At 35.3% G+C, this 19,686-nt stretch overlaps 2 protein-coding genes and 1 long non-coding RNA gene across 3 annotated transcripts; 1 reads left to right on the plus strand and 2 right to left on the minus strand.

Moving 5' to 3' along the window:
- Positions 1–3,707: 3,707 nt before the first annotated feature.
- On the minus strand, positions 3,708–7,665 carry LOC125652085 (uncharacterized). The gene is made up of 2 exons (XM_048881052.2): positions 7,550–7,665; positions 3,708–7,305 (listed from the first exon to the last, which is right to left on the minus strand). Exon 2 carries the CDS (start codon positions 7,171–7,173, stop codon positions 5,128–5,130), a length of 2,046 nt encoding a protein of 681 aa, XP_048737009.1. The 5' UTR covers positions 7,174–7,305; positions 7,550–7,665; the 3' UTR covers positions 3,708–5,127.
- Positions 7,527–19,465, plus strand: LOC125652093 (uncharacterized). Its single transcript, XM_048881064.2, has 5 exons — positions 7,527–7,668; positions 10,975–11,066; positions 17,489–18,152; positions 18,254–18,362; positions 19,186–19,465. Exons 2-5 carry the CDS (start codon positions 11,001–11,003, stop codon positions 19,283–19,285), a joined length of 939 nt encoding a protein of 312 aa, XP_048737021.2. The 5' UTR covers positions 7,527–7,668; positions 10,975–11,000; the 3' UTR covers positions 19,286–19,465.
- On the minus strand, positions 16,155–17,224 carry LOC125652104 (uncharacterized). The gene is made up of 2 exons (XR_007361480.2): positions 16,593–17,224; positions 16,155–16,503 (listed from the first exon to the last, which is right to left on the minus strand). It is a non-coding gene; the product is annotated as an uncharacterized LOC125652104 (long non-coding RNA).
- Positions 19,466–19,686: the final 221 nt, after the last annotated feature.

Here is a 19,686-nt window from a genome sequence, read left to right on the forward strand (position 1 = left end):
GTCAGACCGGTTTGTAAATGCTTACGTGTTAGTTCTGACCAGGCCGTGGAAGTGGGAAGGCGTGTCCGCCCAATGTGAGAAAATGATAGACCTGTGTGGTCGAGAGTTTTACCTGTGTGGTTTACTGGGCCTGCGTTGTATGTACATTTAGTACGGGTGTTCGAATGATGTTCCTGTGTGGAAAGTGAGAACACAATTTTGAGCATTTCGACAGCGGTGACCAGCTGTGTGTGTCATTGTATGGCTCGAGCAGGTGCTCGCAACATGTATAACATGGCGTTCTGAGATATTTGAACAGCGTTGGAGAACGACCTATAGAAATACAGGAAATACGTTCACGTCTACAGAAACGTTGAGCGAGCGATGGACAAAGTGTCACCACGTGTCTGAAGACAGCCAACAACTGTTGTGTAAAGTGTGATAACTCTTTAGTCAACGTATTTTGTTTCGCCATCCTGTGTAACATATTTCGAATTCGAGAGACAAGTCTGCTGGTTTTCTTACATAAGGCAACATAACGTAACATTTAGCTTTAGTCGGGTACACGTGTAATCGTCTGTAAATTCATGTTTTTTTTGTTTTGTTATATTTTTGTTTTGTTTTTGTGTGTATGCGTGTTGTTGTGTGCATGCGTGTGTATGAGTGTAGATGTTACTTGCTATATTAGTGAGCACGATAATAAACTTATTTGCACATACTCTTGATCTTTCTTCAAAGAACGGTTTGCAGCGAGGGATTATTTCCATGCCATTATCACAAATTGTGACATATGCACAAAAGACATATTGAGGCTTAAATGCAAACATACAATAATGCACAAAATGGCAGAGAAGGGATTTCTTCAACAATATTATTGTTGTGTGTGTTGTATGAGTGTATCAAAATTTTGTGGAGGCGCAGACACCAATTTCATATAAATTTAGAAATGTTTTCTTCCACCAAAATTACACCATGGCCTACGCCCAATTCTAAAAAATTTCTGTCTAATTGTGTAATTCCATTACCGAATGAAATATCACTTTTTGAAAGTCCGCAGAATATTTGGAGGAATAATTCTACAAAGATTTTCTGTACAAATTGGTAAAGTATGTGTGTCAGGATTTCATAAGAATTTTTTTTATACAATCATATCTTGACAATTCCTGACTGCAAATTTACTGCACTAAACACACCCACCCTTTTTAAGGGAGTATATTTTGTGGTAGAGGTATTTGAGACAAAATCTTAGCAATTAAATCTTTTTTTCTCATCACAGACAAAAGATATACTTCTAAAATTGATATCACACATTCTAGAATAATAATTATTTAAAGCAGATATAATTTACATGCTTTGCACATATACACTGTATACATATATACCAAGTTTGGTCCTGTCCTGGGGGTCAGAACCTATACCCTGGGTATTATGAAATGTACAATTGTGGTAGAGGCCTTCCTGTTCTATATCACAATGCATTTAGTTTTTCTTAAAGATATGCAGTCAGAGAGAAGATTTTCAAAAAATAGTATATTTTTGGCAGTTTTTGCCCCAGGGGTGCAAGAGTCCTGAAATTTAGAAGTTATGTCCCCCTTGTCCCAAAGATGTTTCATACAAAATTTGAAAAGAATCGGAAGATTTTATTTAAATGTTTTATACATTAACACTAAATCCCAAGTTTAGCCCCATCTGGGGTCAAAACCCCTACCCCAGGGATCATGAAATTTACAATTTTGGTAGAGGCCTTCCTATGTATTTAGTATTTCTTACACATGTGCGGTTGAAGAGAAGATTTTAGAAAATTGGTCAATATTTGGCAGTTTAAGCCCCGCCCTTGAGGCCCCAGGGGTGCAGGAGTCCTGAAATTTACGATTTATGTCCCCCTCGTCCCAAAGATGCTTCATACCAAATTTGACAGGAATTGGAGATGTAGTTATCAAGAAGTTAAAAATTTTCATTTGTTAACACATTCAATAACTAACAATTTTTGCCACACCCTAATACCAAAACACCTACCCCTGGGATCATCAAAATTACAATTTCGGTAAAGGACTGCCTGCTCTTTCTAAATATCCATTTATTTTAAATTTAGTATCAATAGCACTAAAGATGTTATTTAAGTGTTTTACACATAAACACTATATACCAAGTTTGGCCCCGCACTGGGGTCATGCAGAACCCCTAACCCATGGATCATGAAATTTACAATTTTGGTAGAGACCTTCCTGCTCTCCATAACTATGCATTTAGTTTTTCTTAAAGATATGCAGTCGTAGAGAAGATTATTGGAAATTGGTCAATTTTGGTAGTTTTGCCCCGCCCCTAAGGCCCCAGGAATTCTGTTTACAATGTATGCCCCCCCCCCCCCCCCCCCCCGTCTCAAAGATGATTCATACAATTGGAATAGTAGTTATCAAGAAGGTAAAAATGTTCAATTGTTAACGCATGATGCACGTCGCCTGACGCAGACCAATTGCAGGTCACCTGGGTTTACTCAGATGAACTAATTATGGCCAAGACGAACACCTGTATCTTTTTGGATGGTGATATGGTTCTTGGTCGATTGACACACTGGTCACAAGCACAGTTTCAGTAAAATATTACTGATATCTTTGCATTACAAAGTTATGTAAGAACCTCAGTACCCCTTACTTGTCGTAAATGGCGTGGTTCTTCGGATGAGACCACAAAAATCGAGGCCACGTGTCACAAGGTGTGGCACTCTAAAGACCCTTCCTTGCTAAGAGACCGCAAGCACCGAGCATAGGCCTAAATTTTGCAGCCCTTCACCGGCAATGGTGACGTCTCCATATGAGTGAACAATTCTCTAGTGAAACGTTAAACAATCAAATATTTTGATGTCCTTGACGATGACCAATGACCTTTTATTCAGGATTGATCATATACGACCATTTCGTCTCGTCTGAACTTCAAATTCTCTTTCAATGTCCCGAGAAATATTTCTTACCTATTTTACCTGTGACCTGTCCTAGTTCAGAGCCAAAACAGTTTGGTCATACGCATTTCTCTCCGTCACCTCTAAGTAAGTGAGAAAGTTTCCCAGTTTACTTTCGGAAGGTCGGTGGTCTCTTCCCAGGTACATTGTATCTGGGTTCTCTCTTCCACCAATAAAAAACTGGGCGCCACCAGATAATTGAAAAATTGTTGAGTGTGGCGGAAAACAGCAAAACAATCAAAGTTGTGACATGGACAACTATTTCAATTTTTTCACTAGTGACTCTGATCTTGACCAAGATATTTGGGATAATGACAAATTATCTACCCAAAAACAATGTCTAAATAAATTAAAGAGTTTCATACAAATGTAAATCATTTAAGATATGTCATGGGGAAAAGATCTTTATCTCTTTAAATAGTGATCTGAACACCCTCACCACACAACTGTGAGTATAAGGCCTTCATTCTTAATATTACTGTATGAAACACATTTTCTTAAATACAGTTGTAAAAAACAAGGGGCAACAATGATCAATTTTATCCAATCTTAAAAATAAATGCCAAAATCAAAGAGGAATAACTCTTTAGAACAAACCAAAGACATTTAATTCAATGGTTTTAAAAGAATTCAATGAATAATATTGGAATGAACTTAAAATATGTCTTAAAATTTGAAAAAAATGGTTGGGCATATAAAGCTGTTTACCTCCCTTTGCTCTTTATCAGAACTGTGGAGTGATAGAAGCTTGTGCAATTATTATACAGGATGACAAATTTTCAAATGGACTTTATTTTGGACAAATAAACAATAGTAGCGAAAAAAAATCGAATTAACAACTGTCTCATCATCATTATATTAGTGGAGATATAACACATTTTCACAAACATTCTTTTAAATGACTTTAATATTTCACATGTGACCTGTAAAAAACAAAATATTGAAGATAACATTCCTGCAAATCTGACTAATAATTGGTTCAGAAAGTTGACTTTAACATTGTCCACTTTTTTATTTCCAGTGACCTTCACCTTTCACAAACAAGTAAGAACCAATGTTTTCATAAAAGGTGTCATTCCTGCACGGCTAAATATGTACATTGTACAAGCCGCTGAAATGTTGTACATAAGCCAGGTCAAGCCTGAATCAACAAAAACACAACATACAAATGAAGGCTAAGTTACCATTTCACTCCCAAAATCTGTTGTGAAAAGTTATTATCTGTGCATGTACCTAAGCAGATCAACATTTTCTCTCTTTTTGAATTCTGCAAATCTCTAAATCTCTCTCTCTCTTTCTCTCTCTCTCTCTGAATTCTGTAAATAACTCATTCATGTAATTTTGAAAAAAAAGACTAGAAATTCACTTTACACAGACTAGACATTCACTTTACACAGTATGAAATTTTAAATATGCGAGAATATTAACCAATCAGAAAAAAAGCAAAACATTAAAAACATTACAATGTAAAATAAAGCAAAACATTACAATGTAAAATAAAGCAAAACATTACAATGCAAAATAAAGCAAAATATTACAATATAAAATAAAGCAAAACATTACAATGTAAAATAAAGCAAAACATTACAATGTAAAATAAAGCAAAACATTACAAGGTAAAATAAATCAAAATATTTCTTTGTAAAAATAGTCTGCAACATTATGTATAATGACTAGTACATGTTGTATATTATACAAAAAGAAAAGCATGTAATAATCATTTTCAAAAAGACTAGAGGTATTGTCTGAAAAATGTAACATGTAAGAGCATTAACCAAATAAAACATTGAACAATATCTCAAAATGTACTTCGTACTACATATGTAAAATGAATATAGGATAAGATTCTGCTACAACATGTGTAATGACTAGAAACTTGTAGGTTATAATAATTAAATAGGATTATGCGATACAATATATCATGCTTACAACACATAATATCTTACAGCTATACTATTGTTTAAAACAGCAGGAAGAATCCAGATGTTAATTAAGAAATAAAGGCTGAACATTTCAAAACAAAATAATGCAAGCATATGTCAAGAATAATTTCCATATCACATGTATTACAAATATGAAAAATAGGACAGTGGTATATTTTCATACTGCTTTGGAGGGGGTATAGGGTGTAGGTAACATGATATCAAAACAACAAGAGTATATATAGATATATTCACAAGACAAATAATTAATTAGAACCCAAATTCTCCATCGATATCATAGTCATAATCATAGATGTCATCATCATATTCATAAGCATTGTCCGAGTCCTGTTCTGAAGGTGAAGTTCCACTCTCTTCTGTCTCGTGGTCAGAGAACCTCATAGTGACCTGCAGTGCTGAAGTGTAGGAATCATCATATCGTGAGAATGTCTCTAGTTCCTGGATGTCTGATCGACTCATCTGTCCCGTGGTCACTAAGGAGATGTTGTCAATGGGAGGCGGCTTGTGAATGACTGCAGAAGGAAACATTTCACTGATTTCTGTCATGGAGGTGGTAAAAGGAGCCCCATTGCTCAGGAGGAATATGCCAGAGTCTGTTGCAGCTTGTATATGGAAGCCATAGGAATCTGTATGAATGTCTGTTTGCAGACCAGTACTGGGTAGCTTCCTCAATGACGTTATCCACTTGCATCTGACTTCATCTAATACCAGAGCTGGTTTTCCCGGGAGAAATATCAGGAGTGTTTCATCACGAACACAGAGAGTATATGGCTTTGCAAATTCATCATATGATATTTCTGGTGGGGAAATTTCCCATGAATTGAAGATCTTCAATCTGGAGTCAAACATTGCAAATCCCACTGACTTCTTTATACAGAATTCCTCTGAAGGACCTGTTCTGTGTCGGAACCACAAAAAAATGAATCTGTCACTCTTCACAGCCATCCGAGCAAGGGAAATAAACCTTGCCCCTGGAATCTGAAAGCACCTGTACTGCGAGTTATTCATATTGCACAAAAACAAATTTCCCGTTCCTTCTTTGTTTCCTATTATGTAGAGGTGTGGTCCACAAGCAACAATGGCAGGTGGCACTGATTTGTGGTTAGTTAATGTCGTTCGATAGCAAGGGTTGTAAAAATCTCCTGTTTTAAATGAGTAAAGAGTTGGCTGCCCTTTTAACAGATCCAGTGCAAGGACATTAATTTTCAACATGTCTGTTGGGTATGGAAAGCTTGAGCAGAGATATAAGTACAAACAATATCCATGGGCAACCATGCTGGACACATTTTGCCTTGAAGGAATGAAATGGATAAGTTTATCTCCTAGCATGTTGAAATGACACCATTTTTGGTCCATGATGCTGTACACAAGCATTTTGAAATATTTCATCCCTGGATTACTGACAACTGCATATAGGACAGGGCTGACACCATCACCATAGTTAATGGAACTGTGCAGGGCATTTTCACGTCTATGACTCAACTGATCTACAGCTTTCTCATCATTTTTCTCACACAGTGATGACTGCATATGAGTCTTCCTCTTCGTTTCAAAACTTGCAATGGTACTAGTAACTTCACATGAATCATATAGACAGAGTTTGATGCATGATACAAGGTCATCAAAATAAACAGCACGTGATGCTTTGTCATGATCTATCCATCTTTTTACCAACCTTTTCAAATCATGGTAATTTGTATTGTGGACAACTCTTGGAGATTCCAATAGTCTGAACAGATTCTGAGGCGACAAGTCTAATATTTCTTCATGGAAAATCAAATAGTCATGAAATCTGGACTCAATTATTTTTTGGCATGAACTTGCTACTTCTGGTAGATTGTGATTTTCCGCCAGAAAATTCACTCTTAGGCAATTTGAGAGGTCAAGGTTTCCCAAATCCAAGTAAAACTGCCTGCAGAAATCCTTCACGTCATCTAGCAAAAGGAAATCCGATATCTTCAAAACATCTTCTACATTGGAAACATTTAATGTGATTGCACCAGTGTATAGATAATCTAACACCAATCCGAATATTTCTGGGTCTTCTAACATCAATGATTCTGAAAGATTAATACATTCGCATGTTTTTTCTCTCATTTCACAGGTAAACATGGATAAGAAATACGGACTCCACAGAGCCAGAATTGCCTTGTGAGCACGGAACTCCTTCCCGTGTAAACATAGCACTATGTCGCAGAGCTCCCCAGTCTCCCTTTGTCTTTGAAGTGGACGGATGATGAATTCTGTCGGATTCCGCACGAATTGTTTGCGTTCTGCTTTCATATAATGCGACATTCTAAGTATCACACGTCTTCCTTACCATATTTGAAGTTACATATTTCAGCAATAACTCGTCGAAAAAATTGCTGTTTATGGGAAATAAATTATGCACAGATCCAGGCATCCTGCTATCGATTTTTGTTTTCACTGGAAATTAGAAGCGGTATGAAAATTTAAAATAGAACATGGTCGGTATTATCTTTCCGGAAATATATTTGATAGATCTACATGCATTACAATATATTAATTGAATATTTAAAGAAGGTGTGGAAAGATTTAAAACTGTTCATGACTTCATCAATATCTGCTTCTATTGCTTTCAACAATGTTAAATCCACTTACTTCCGGTATTCTCATGTTAACAATGTTAAGGTTAATAACATTTAAATACCGTTATCTATGCTCCGATGTACAGGATGTAAACTGGCCTTCAAGAGGGAGAGGTACAATGCGGAGAACACGCACTTGCATGTAGAAATGATAACATAAAGGACAGCAGTACACTGAAAGGTAAACAAATATCATTTAAATATATAAAAAAAAAAAATATTTTTTTTTAGATCGAACCTGATTTCCCCGATTTGAGCCCATTTGTTACATGTATTATTGTCACGTAGTGATACTTACATGCATATCTTGACTCGTCTACAAGTACAGACAAGTCTTAGAAAATATTATCATATTGATTTAGTAATCCATGCAAACGACACTGACCCCCCCCCCCCCCTCCCATGATTATTGATTACTCCACAGGATAGGACAAAAGGTTGACGATTCCCCTTATTCTAACCATGCTATTTTTGTAACAGAGTGTACGTAAAGTTGAAAACATTAAAATAGTTTGAAAAACAAATTCTTCATCAGTTCAACAATAGAACGTACTGTACTGTATTATACTATATTGCAAGAATTATACAAGTTTTTAACCTTGCAGGGCCCTGTTATATTGCACGCTAGTTTTAAAACAGGTCTCCATATAGGTGCAATTTAATAAAACATTGAAATGAGAAAAATCTAATTCTCGAAAGTACTGTAGACGGTCGTACATTTGTTCAACGCGGGACGTATATTTTTTTTTAAAACAAACCTTATCAGTAATTGCATAACGTTTATCGATTACACACACACACACACACACACACACACACACACACACACATATGTACATATGAAAACAGCATGTACAGTACAGATTGATGTGTGCCCCATATTTACAACGATATCTATTCAAATTAGCTGATAACAGAACAATGCGGTTTGACTAAAAGCTTTAATGATTATTCATGACTAACTGACAGTACATCTCTCTCTCTCTCTCTCTCTCTCTCTCTCTCTCTCTCTCTCTCTCTCTCTCTCGTTTCACTGTTAAATTCTGAATTGCGATATCATTGCTTAATTATACCCATGTTACAGTAAACACGAGTAGAAAAGTAAATTATTATCTCCCAAATGATCGACAGCATGAGCAAATTATGACATTTTGCAAAAAATCAATTAATGACACTCACCTATTTCTTTTTGAAATTTGTATTGGTGAAGAATGTAAGCAAACTTTTCATTTTTGATACATGTAGGTTTGTTTACCTAGTGAAATTACATATTCGAATTATAGTTGCAGTACATACTCTCGTATTATTATTGCAGTATATACTGTGTGCAATAAAGTAAATTCCTGGGTACGTATTATTATTGCAGTATATACTGTGTGCAATAAAGTAAATTCCTGGGTACGTATTATTATTGCAGTATATACTGAGAAAATCCATGTGTACGTATTTGTCTCAAGCAAAAAAGCTTCCATTCCTTCTACATATGTAAATAAATTATTACCTTTTTAAAAATTCGAAAAAATCAACGTAGGGAAGGGACATCACTTTGTAAATCAAGGCTAAACTATCAAAGAATAAAGATATAGTGCAACTTGACTTAATTAATTAAAACTACACGTATTTTCATATATTTTGATTTATAGCTTTCAAAATATTAAACATAACATGCATGTACATGTATAAGCAAATTAGAAACATTTGATTTGAATTGTATTTCATTGACAAAACATCAAAAAGATAATGCACAAGTTTAAAAACTTAGATGTGTCTCTCCCAATTCAATGATTTATATGATACCATATAGAATATCAATACAAAGAAATACAATAAATAAATGTCTGTAATTTGTGTTTACGAAATTATAAAGGTAGTACATGTATTATACATCATATGTTTTTTAATGAGCATCATATATTTCATTACAAACAAAAGTTCCTAATCAAATTTTTGTTTTTGAAAAACGACCACCTTCATATAAAAGAAAAATGAATAACCTTAAAAGTTCTAAATTTTTTACAAGAAAGATTTTGCCAAAAATTACTTTCGGAATTGGTTGGACGGTAGACACAACACAGACGATAATCAGTAATTTCTGCTATTTCTACCCATATGATGTCAGTATCACTATAGGTTCTAAATTCTCTCTTCGCCTGGTTTTGAGGCAGTTTGTTACAAAAATCAAAACATCTCCACAAGAATGTGGTCTTTTCTAAAAATGTTTTTAAAATTTTCAATAACCACATTATAATTTGTGACACTAGGGTCCACGTGGATTTTACTAAACCATAGAAATTCAAAATTTTGAACTACGTACAGTGGCGTATATATGTGCGCGGGGAATCATTATTTCTGATATTGAGGTGCAAGATATCGAAATTTTATCGAAAGATGGACCCGGGTTTGTTTCAATATCCCCTGAGAGCAAAAGAATTAAAAACATAAAAAAGTTGAGCAAAAAGATTTTCCCCACACACAATATTTGTTTACATAATGAAAGTCAGGGTTTTAACATAATGCCCTTACAAACCCAGCAGACTAGGGGGCACAGAGTACTTTATCTACCATTTACTCACACGTTCACTCTATTAGGCACTCATTCAAAGATAGAAGAAGAGGGAGAGGGTTAGAAAGGGATGAAGTTACTTTGGCTTACCATATGTACAAGATAATGGTAATCTGATATAGGTTGTCAAAACTAAAAGGTACAGATGTATATCAAATGTACTGTTATTACATTAATAATAAATTAAAGGATACAAATGCTAATGTATACAATTACATATATATACTAGATTATCTAAAACTATAAATCTTTTAATTTATGAAATGCATTCCATTTCTTCTCAAAAACATCAACATGATCATTTTTACGTGGTAACTGACATTTTACTTTGTATACATTTGTCCAAGTGGTAACAAAGTTATTTAACAAAGACGGATTGCCTCTACATTTGCAACAATATACAAAATACTTTAAATGATAACTAATAAAATTTATCATTTCATTTTCTGAGCTACATTTACCCAGCAAAAAAGTGTTTTTTATCAAAAATATTTACGGGGGGGGGGGGGAGCAAAAAGATTGATTTCAAGAGTACAAGATGTCAAAATCTTGCTTTGTTGTTTTAAAACACTGGGTATAAACAAACGGAATTCTGACAAGTTAGTATTTTTAAGATGTTGAAGACCTTTTGACATTGTGTGTAGAAAATCTTAAAAGGGGATTTAGATACATCAATTAAAATTGCTTGGTAATGTATACAATGTACCAATTCAAAAGAAACGTAAAGCAAACGAGACAAAAAAAAAAAAAAAAAAAAAAACATCTGACTTCGGGATTATTTATCCTTTTTTTTTTATATTCCAAGAAGTGTGTCAAAGCTTGGTGATATTGAAATAGAAAGAAAATAAGAAAGCGGATAATTTGAAGTGGTTATACATGGATATCAATGCAGCTTTCTAATTGACCTTTTTTGATAATTTGTAGCAGGGAGTAAAATCGAAATAGCAAAGATGAAGGCTGGCTTATCTCTGGTTCTTATCGGGCTTATCACACTGTCACCCACTGGTGCGCAACAGGTACGTGTTTTTTTCCTTATATATACATGCCTGCAACCTCTATATTACCTGTAAGAACGTGACGCGGACGTATACACTCACTCTCTTGCGAGTTATAGAATTATTTACTCATTCTCACATATCGCGACGACATTGCAGATAAACATTATTTCTTCCCAACCTGAAATAAATCTAGGAACAGAGCTACTACTATTTTGTTAAATGTGATTGCTAACGGTAAACACAATTTGTTGTGATTCAAAACACGCTACATGTAAATACCACAGGTGCTTGTGGACAGGACTTCCGGTACCCCCCTTCTTTTATTTTTAAATGTTCAATTCCTTGGGTATTTCGGACGTATTTTTGATAAAATATGTAACTTCAGAGTTTATCTATTTCAATGGAATACACAAATCTCGCATAGAAACTGTTTTTAAAAATGTCATATCACAGATCATAATATATTATGATCTGTGATATGACATTTTTGGGAGTTGAACTATGTTCAATCTCCCTGGGTCATCACGCACTTTTCTGCGCAGTAATTTGTATTGATTTGTATAGTGGTCGTCAGCGGGGGTTCTGTGTCAGCTGATTTACTCCTAGGTAAATCAACATAAACTTTTATAAACATCCGCCATTAAATAATCCATGTAACTTTTCTGAATTAATCTAATTTTGATAATTGACATGTAAATAAATGCAATGATATTGTATTCAAATCAATTTGAATACAAGATTTCGATCAAATTGATACTGATAGACATAGAAAAATAAAAGATAAGGTTGAAAATTGTCGTTTGTAGCACAGCGTCACCTATAAACATTGATAGGGAAACGAACGACAACTGCACACAAGCCCTATTGACACCGTGGCGCGAAATATCGAATATGGTGCGAAACCTCAGAAAATTTACAAGAAATAACTCTACAACATTGTGTATGTGTATATATTTGGTTTTTTTTTAATGTGATACAAAAAATGCTTGATGTTACATGTAGATTGAATTAAAACACGTCATTCCCAGTCAACAACTTTCGATTGGGATCGGAATACGAAATAAAATTTCTTATATCCGGTGGCAAAGTGAAACTGCTTCATGCTTCAAGTTATTGAATTACGTAGTAATTGCACGTTACACATTAGAGAACTGTTCCTTTTAATAAAGAAAGTCACAAAATAGATACAAAATGAGTGTACCTTATTCATTACTGTTACCGAGCTTTCGTCGACTATAATCTCGAAATGGCGTGTTTCGCTGCGCTTGATGATCTGACGGTAAGGTCCACATTTTCTACGCGAGTAGTGTGATATTTGTTTATGAATTTTTTAAGCATACATGGTATGTCTCGGCTAGGAATAATGGAAACTTTCTCACCTATGTATGTAAAGACATATTAATCTCTATTTTTAAAAATGTAGAACACTTTTATCAAATGACAATGTTTGAAAACGCTTAGAGCCCCGATGTCAGAATTTCCTTTTCCAAGACATCAATATGTCAAATTCATTATCCTTTTTGAATAGTATGTACCATATTTTGTACCAGTTATCCATTTTGAATCCCCTATTACAATGGGATTTTGCTGCACTCTGTAATGTTTGAGTGGATGTCATGAGTGTGTCAAACAGAAATTTTAAGAGCATGGGATAAGGTGCTGCCATGTTTTACTTCACTATCAAAGTTTAACCCAGTTGCCACAATGTTGAATTTATGCTGCAAAAAGGATTGGAAATTGCTCTGGTCAAAACACATTGTTTATTTGTCTACAGATGAAAGAGACATGAGGATTCTCCCTCACAAACTGAAAAAAAAAAAAGTTATGGATCTTGTACATGTATAGTTTATTAATCACTATAGATTTCCAGCATCACAAGTCTGATTCCACTATATGCTTTCCATACTGTCAGGTTCATTCACCCCCTGTTTGAGCCACAGTATAATATCCCAAATACCTTGGCAATAAATAACATTATTTGACTAGTGTTTCATTTTTAGCGGAGTTGCGATGAAGTCGAACTCGGCATATGATCTGATGAAGTGCCTTTGGGCGGGCAGGCGGGCACGCATCAACATTTCATTTCCGCACCATAGCTCTTGAGCAAATTATAGGATCTCATTCAAACTTAGATGGATTGTCACCCTCAGTAAGATGAGGAAGCCTATCAATTCTGGGGTCACTAGGTCAAAGGTCAAGGTCACTGGCTATAAATAGACTGAAATTTGGAGAAAATTTTGTTTTCCGCACCATAGCCCTTGAACGAATTATAGGATCTCAATCAAACTTATATCGATTAAGTAAGACAAGAAGCCTATCGATTCCGGGGTCACAAGGTCAAAGTCACAGTGGCTATAAATAGACTGAAATTTGGAGAAAATTTTGTTTTCTGCACTATAATTTTTTAACAAATGATAGGATCTCAATTAAACTTAGATGGATTATCGCCCTTGATGAGACAAAGAAGCCTATTGATTTTGGTCAAGGGTTAAAGGTCAAGGTCACAAAGGATTTAAGTCGGCTGAAATTTATGTACGCAAAATTTTGCTCCCTGCTTGATAATTCTTGAAAACTTTTCTGCCGGTTCCCTCTATGCCCATTCCTTGCGCAACTCGGCTTGTGCATTTCCGATGCCCGACAATTTTTAATTTTTTTGCATTTCATTTATTTTGAGTTATTATACAATTATTTACCATTCCATTGATCCTCTACAGGACTGTAGGGGAAGTTTCTAGACCATAATTTGCCTTTCTGCATCCATTCGACACAATTTAAACATAATTACATTGCATGATGATTAGTAAATTAAAACAAAGATCTTTATTGTTAATCTAAAATAAATATTTTTTTTTGTATTCAAATATATTTGGTTTCTAAGCAACAACACTTTATCAAATGTTATCAAAAAGTACTCCCGTTTTTCCTTCCCAAGTTCAACATATACGAATGATTGATTGATTGAATATAATTTAACGTCCCTCTCGAGAATATTTCACTCATATGGAGACGTCATCACTGCCGTTGAAGGGCTGCAAAATTTAGGCCTATGCTCGGCGCTTATGACCTTTGAGCAGGGAGGGATTTTTATCGTGCCACACCTGCTGTGACATGGGACCTCGGTTTTTGCGGTCTCATCCGAAGGACCGCCCCATTTAGTCGCCTCTTACGACAAGCAAGGGGTACTGAGGACCTATTCTAACCCGGATCCCCACGGGCTTGTTCATACCTTCATGTATTTTTAAAAATGAATTTTTCTGCCCCCGCCACAAAGTGGTGAGGACATATAGTTTTACCCTTGTCCCAATCTAGTTAAAATCAGACTTCTTAGATCCGCGCCGTATACCTTGCGTAGCGATTGTGAGCGTATCTTACCCTTGTCCGTCCTTCCGCGACACCCAGTTTTCCGGATTTTTTTAAACGGCTTGAGATATTGAATTGATTTTTTTTGTATACAGATGTATATTGATGAGTTACAGATCAAATTTGAGATTTGTTCCGGTTCGTTAATTTTTTATGGAGTTGTATTTATTTTATGGCTTCTAAAACATATAAAGGATTATTTTTGAGTTCTTCATTGTACGAAATGCGTGTATTACGAACATACAATCTGAATACCATATTCGATTCTATACTTAAGGAGAAGTCCTACATAGGTGCTGCCTGCTGTCCAATCCTTATCATGTTATTCATAATAAAATACTGTTTAAACCAATGCTATACTTCGATGGATTTCCTACATTTGAATTTACTTAAGGGGGGGGGGGGGGGGGGCATTCGTGTCGTGCTGACACATCTAGTTATTTAGAGATATTTACATTTTTTTCATTTCTGTCCCAAACTTCTAGCAGTAAAAATTGACGGACGTAGTATGTTTATCAAGATTCATACTTTCATTGTTAACGTTCAGGAGGAAATGGCTATTATTTAACTGGTAACGATATCGATGGCAAAACATTGGAAATGTAAATATTTTGAAGTAAAAAGGAATTTTTTGGCACGTTACATAATATTTTCCAACGTTACCAATGCAATTTTCAGACATTTTCGATGTATGCTTGTGGCAATGACATGAAAAACCATTCCATTTCAACAGTATAATATATAAGCTTGTTGGAGGGTTTATCAATACTGCCACGATTACGTGTAAACATACACTGAAATTCTTCATTAACCATTCTATTTGGAACAATTGAATCCATCAAATATTTTTAATTGTAGTATGTGATTTCAGTCATATCTTGCATTCACTGTGTTGTGTGTATTCTGCTTAATTTCTATTGAAATCCATTACCTCTTATTTGCAACTATGACATTCTGTTTCAATCTAGTTAGATCCGGTTTTTAGTGCCGTCTGTCCGTATTTCAAGAACTTCGTGACCTATTTCGCGGTATTGTTTAAATTGTAGGAAAATGGTGTATTTTTTGTTTTACATTTTATTTGAATTTAGAATAATAGAGAACACTTGCGTATTTTATACGATGGTTTATTTTATGAGTTTAGAGTTTGTCTTTCTTGAACTAATTACCTTTACTATCGTCCAAATATGGACATCATTACTCTTTCACAATTTTCTATAACATTTTTAAGTATCCACTGTTATTAAGCTGAAATTCTGTAAACCGCCCATTAAAACCTCGAAGAGATTTTAATTTATTATTTCAATGATGTTACACTAAAATTGCAGTTTATACTACATTAGGCAAAATTTGAAATTGCCATCACCACAACTTTATTACATACATGTATATCCTTTAGTTACAATTCAAGACAATTTTGAATGATCAAATGTAAGTTTGTATCAGTTTTATGACCCAGCAGTGAGACGTCAGTGTTTATGATATATTCGTTACAAAATATGACTTCCAACGTGACCTGAATGTAATATATTTACATTTGCAACTGTTTTCTCCTACATAACACTATTACGAGCAATACGTATTTATTTCTGGATAAATCTACTACGGGGTCAACAGAGGTCACGGCTGTGCGTATGAACATTTGTTAAAAGTAGGTAACAGGTACAACTTTTACTAAGGCAATACACATCTAGCAATCGCTCTCACTTACTACAGAAATCTTTCAATAAATGAAATCAACATCACAAAATGTATTTACGGTTTTATTTGTATTCCAAGCAGTGGACTTTCATCAATAATTGATAAAAGCATTTCTGTAAACAATGTCTTTAGTTACTAGCCTACTAGGCCTAATGTATGTCTAAAATTTCGTCTGCTACAACTTCACCCTGGTCATCGGTGATGCGGAATTGTACCTACTGCTAGACGATGACATTAGGCTTTAGCAAAAAGGTCATTCACAGGATGTATGGCCGATAAGTCGTCAAAGTGCATTAAGACCTACACACCACACTGCTTCCGTGCCACAGCAGCCATAGTGCTTGATGTCGGTTTCCAAGTTTATGTCGGGACATCGAAGCGAGGCGTCGTTAAAAACCTATTACAAAAAATTATCGAGTCAAAAGAAGCGTTCAGTGAGCTCATGTTTATCAACAATTACATATCCAAATCCAAACCGTCCCTTACCTTCGTGCAGTTCCACATTCTCTGCGATGTTCAGTTCTTTCCGGAGATTCATCTGAGCTGCGTCCTCTGTCCTGTCTATAAATGATTTGCCTACACCTGACGACTGCCGCCCTGTTCTTCATGTTCCTCCATCTCAGTCTTCTGTTAACTCCGTAATATCCACAGAATATCTTTCAAAGTCGGTCTTCAACGTCTTCACTTTTCAAAAGTCAAAGCGCATCACAACTCTAAGTGTAACACTGCGCATCCCCGTTTAAATCATAATTCCCCCACCCCCTAAAATTAGACATATGGAAGAGTTTTCCATTATATACTCCCGAGTTAATGTATAAGTATATGTTGATATACTTGCTTTCTAGCGTCTTAATGATTAAAACAGTTCTTCATTTTATAGAACTTTGTTTTGTGTTGCCGTCATTTTGAACATCTATGACGCTTCGTTGTGGACGTCAACAATTTGAAATGTATGGAAACGTGTTGTTAACACAATTCAGCAATGTTACCGACCAAAAATGTAAATATAAGTAATAAGGTATCATTTTAAAATATTTATCGGGATATAAATACGGGTTGGTACATGATCAAATTTTCCATAAAGCCCTTCGGGCTTTATGGAATTTGATCACGTGACCAACCCGTATTTATATCCCGATAAATATTTTTAAATGATACCTTATTTCTTAAGTAAACCCTCATTTTCCGTACAGCATTGAGGTTCCTATATTAAATCGTTTGCCGTGTACACATTGTGTTTACCTAATGAATATACATGTACGTACTTGAATTAAAAAATGATTTGTGATATAAAGAACATGTTACACTGTAGGTCGCTTTTTCAAATAATTGAACTATCATTTCCCATATGTATAATTATTATACATAAATGTATATTTCAGTCTACTAAAACAGTATCACCTGGCGCAACAGGATCACCAACACCATCAACAGCTTCATATTCAACAGAACATATGATAGCCAACACAGATACCACTTTAAACACGACATCTGTCCATTCGTCAACACCAAGTTCAACAACACCTCAAAAACAGCCGTCAAAAACTACCACCCCGGTGACGTCAACGAAAACTATCGTCACGACGGCAACAGAGGAAACATCATCCCTGACGTCACAATCTACAACAATGGGTTGTTCCTCGCATAGTACAGAGTCAATTTCGGTCGAATCATCAGAAATGGTGTCCGAAAGTTTGACAGGAACAACGGATCAACAGAAGGAGAGTACAAGCACCCAAAATACATCACAAACAACACCAAGCCCCACGAATCCCACCACATTAGCCGTCCTCACAACGACATTGTCGCCTGTCCAGACAAACACGACACCGTTCGAAATTACGACGAAGAATAATGAAGTGACTTCTTCCTTTAATAATGGATCTATGCCTGAAAATCCGCAGCATCAACAAACTAAGCAGACAGTGGAAACAACCGATTCTAGTAGCACTGGGTCACGTGTTAATTCATCTCCTTCCACACTGCATCTATTTACAACATCCCCCATACCAGACGTCCCAGGAAATGTTCCAAAACAAAGTGAAGGTGAACTATTTCTAACGACTCCAATAGACATTGCTTTTGTCTTCATTTCCTAGTGGCGTCTTTTACATATAGTTTTTTAAACCTACCCATCTATGTTATAGATCAAACTGCTGTGACGGCTGCTGTTATATCTGGCTGTTTAGCCGTGTTTCTTCTGCTGCTAGGGATTGTAGTACTGTTGATTAGGAGTAGAAAAACCAAAGTTATCAGGTACATATATTAATGCAACGAAATATGAGGTAGTTTCTTTGACCTTAGATGCTTATTGGAGAAATACGCTTTCTAATTTTATTAGTGTCCCGTCTAAAGGCAGGAGTAGTGTAGTGATCAGCTTGTCCATGTATTGAAAGTTTCCCAGACATAATTATCTACTGAATCGAAATTTATAATGAATTTATCTCGATGGGGTACAGATCAAATTTTAGCTTTCATGACCTATTCTTGAAAGAGTTACATGTACATGTATAATGGACCTCGCACTTAGCCAATATCAAGGATTTGACAGTTTTCCGGACATTTTGGCTATCCCTGCATCTGTCCAATACAAAAAAATATACACAACTTTTTGAAAGAGTAACGTACTTTGAGCTTAACAAATTTCAGGAAATTGACAGTTTTCCGGCATATATTAAATAAAAAACATAGACATAAACTCATATCAGTATATTGCAAATCAAGTTTGAGTTTGGGCTCTTTTTTTTTTTTTTTTTTTTTTTAGAGTTATAGATCTTGGATCTTGGTAAATAATGCCACAAAGCGGGGCCCATTTCCTTCTGTACTCTGCTAAATATATAATTTCAATCGTTTGTGATTTCATATTCCTTTCAATAATGTACGTGATTGTGTTAAAACACGGGAAGCAATTATTGTTTATTACTAAAGACTATTGAATTTTCGTACCGATCTAAAGTTTTTCGAATAGGGGTACAATGATGGATGTGTGTAAATTGCTGTTTGATGAGCGCACCAGACAGTCTTTCGACTCAGAAAATGTATTCAGAACCGTTGATATGTAGACTCTCTAATCTTTCAGGCATCTGAGGCTAAGAGAAGAGGATGACGATGACCTTATTTTGAATATGGACTCTATGGATGACTTTAGATCCGATGAACCAACATTCTTGTACAAATAATATTCTTCAAGTGTCTTTGGCATAACGATCTCTCTCTCTCTCTCTCTCTCTCTCTCTCTCTCTGTGTGTGTGTGCGCGCGCGCGTGTGTTTTTCAATTATCCGAGAGAAACAAAAACAATACGCAAAGTATGTTTTGCATCACTTTTATTTTTTGTATAATAAATCAATATACTAAATCATATGAAGTTCTTTTTAAACAACAATTATGCTGCCGTTTTCTTCTAATGATCTACTGAAGGAAGCAATGCAGTGGTGTAATTTGGCGAGTGGATATTACAAAATTTTGTGGATATTAGTTGTATATATCCATAGTTTCTTGTGATTGAATATTTGGTAATATAGCACATCATAACCCCCCCCCCCCCATCCATCAGATTCAAATTACTCTTCTTACATTGTA

This window comes from Ostrea edulis, chromosome 5, assembly GCF_947568905.1.
Source record: "Ostrea edulis chromosome 5, xbOstEdul1.1, whole genome shotgun sequence".
Taxonomy (NCBI): domain Eukaryota; kingdom Metazoa; phylum Mollusca; class Bivalvia; order Ostreida; family Ostreidae; genus Ostrea; species Ostrea edulis.

What these genes read in the sequence shown, in the direction of transcription:
- LOC125652093 (XM_048881064.2), top strand. Translation starts at nt 11,001, where the DNA reads ATGAAGGCTGGCTTATCTCTGGTTCTTATCGGGCTTATCACACTGTCA. An exon ending in CACCCACTGGTGCGCAACAG is followed by an intron (nt 11,067 to 17,488) that starts GTACGTGTTTTT and finishes TGTATATTTCAG; the next exon opens with TCTACTAAAACAGTATCACC. An exon ending in TGTTCCAAAACAAAGTGAAG is followed by an intron (nt 18,153 to 18,253) that starts GTGAACTATTTC and finishes TCTATGTTATAG; the next exon opens with ATCAAACTGCTGTGACGGCT.
- LOC125652085 (XM_048881052.2), bottom strand. Translation starts at nt 7,173, where the DNA reads ATGTCGCATTATATGAAAGCAGAACGCAAACAATTCGTGCGGAATCCG.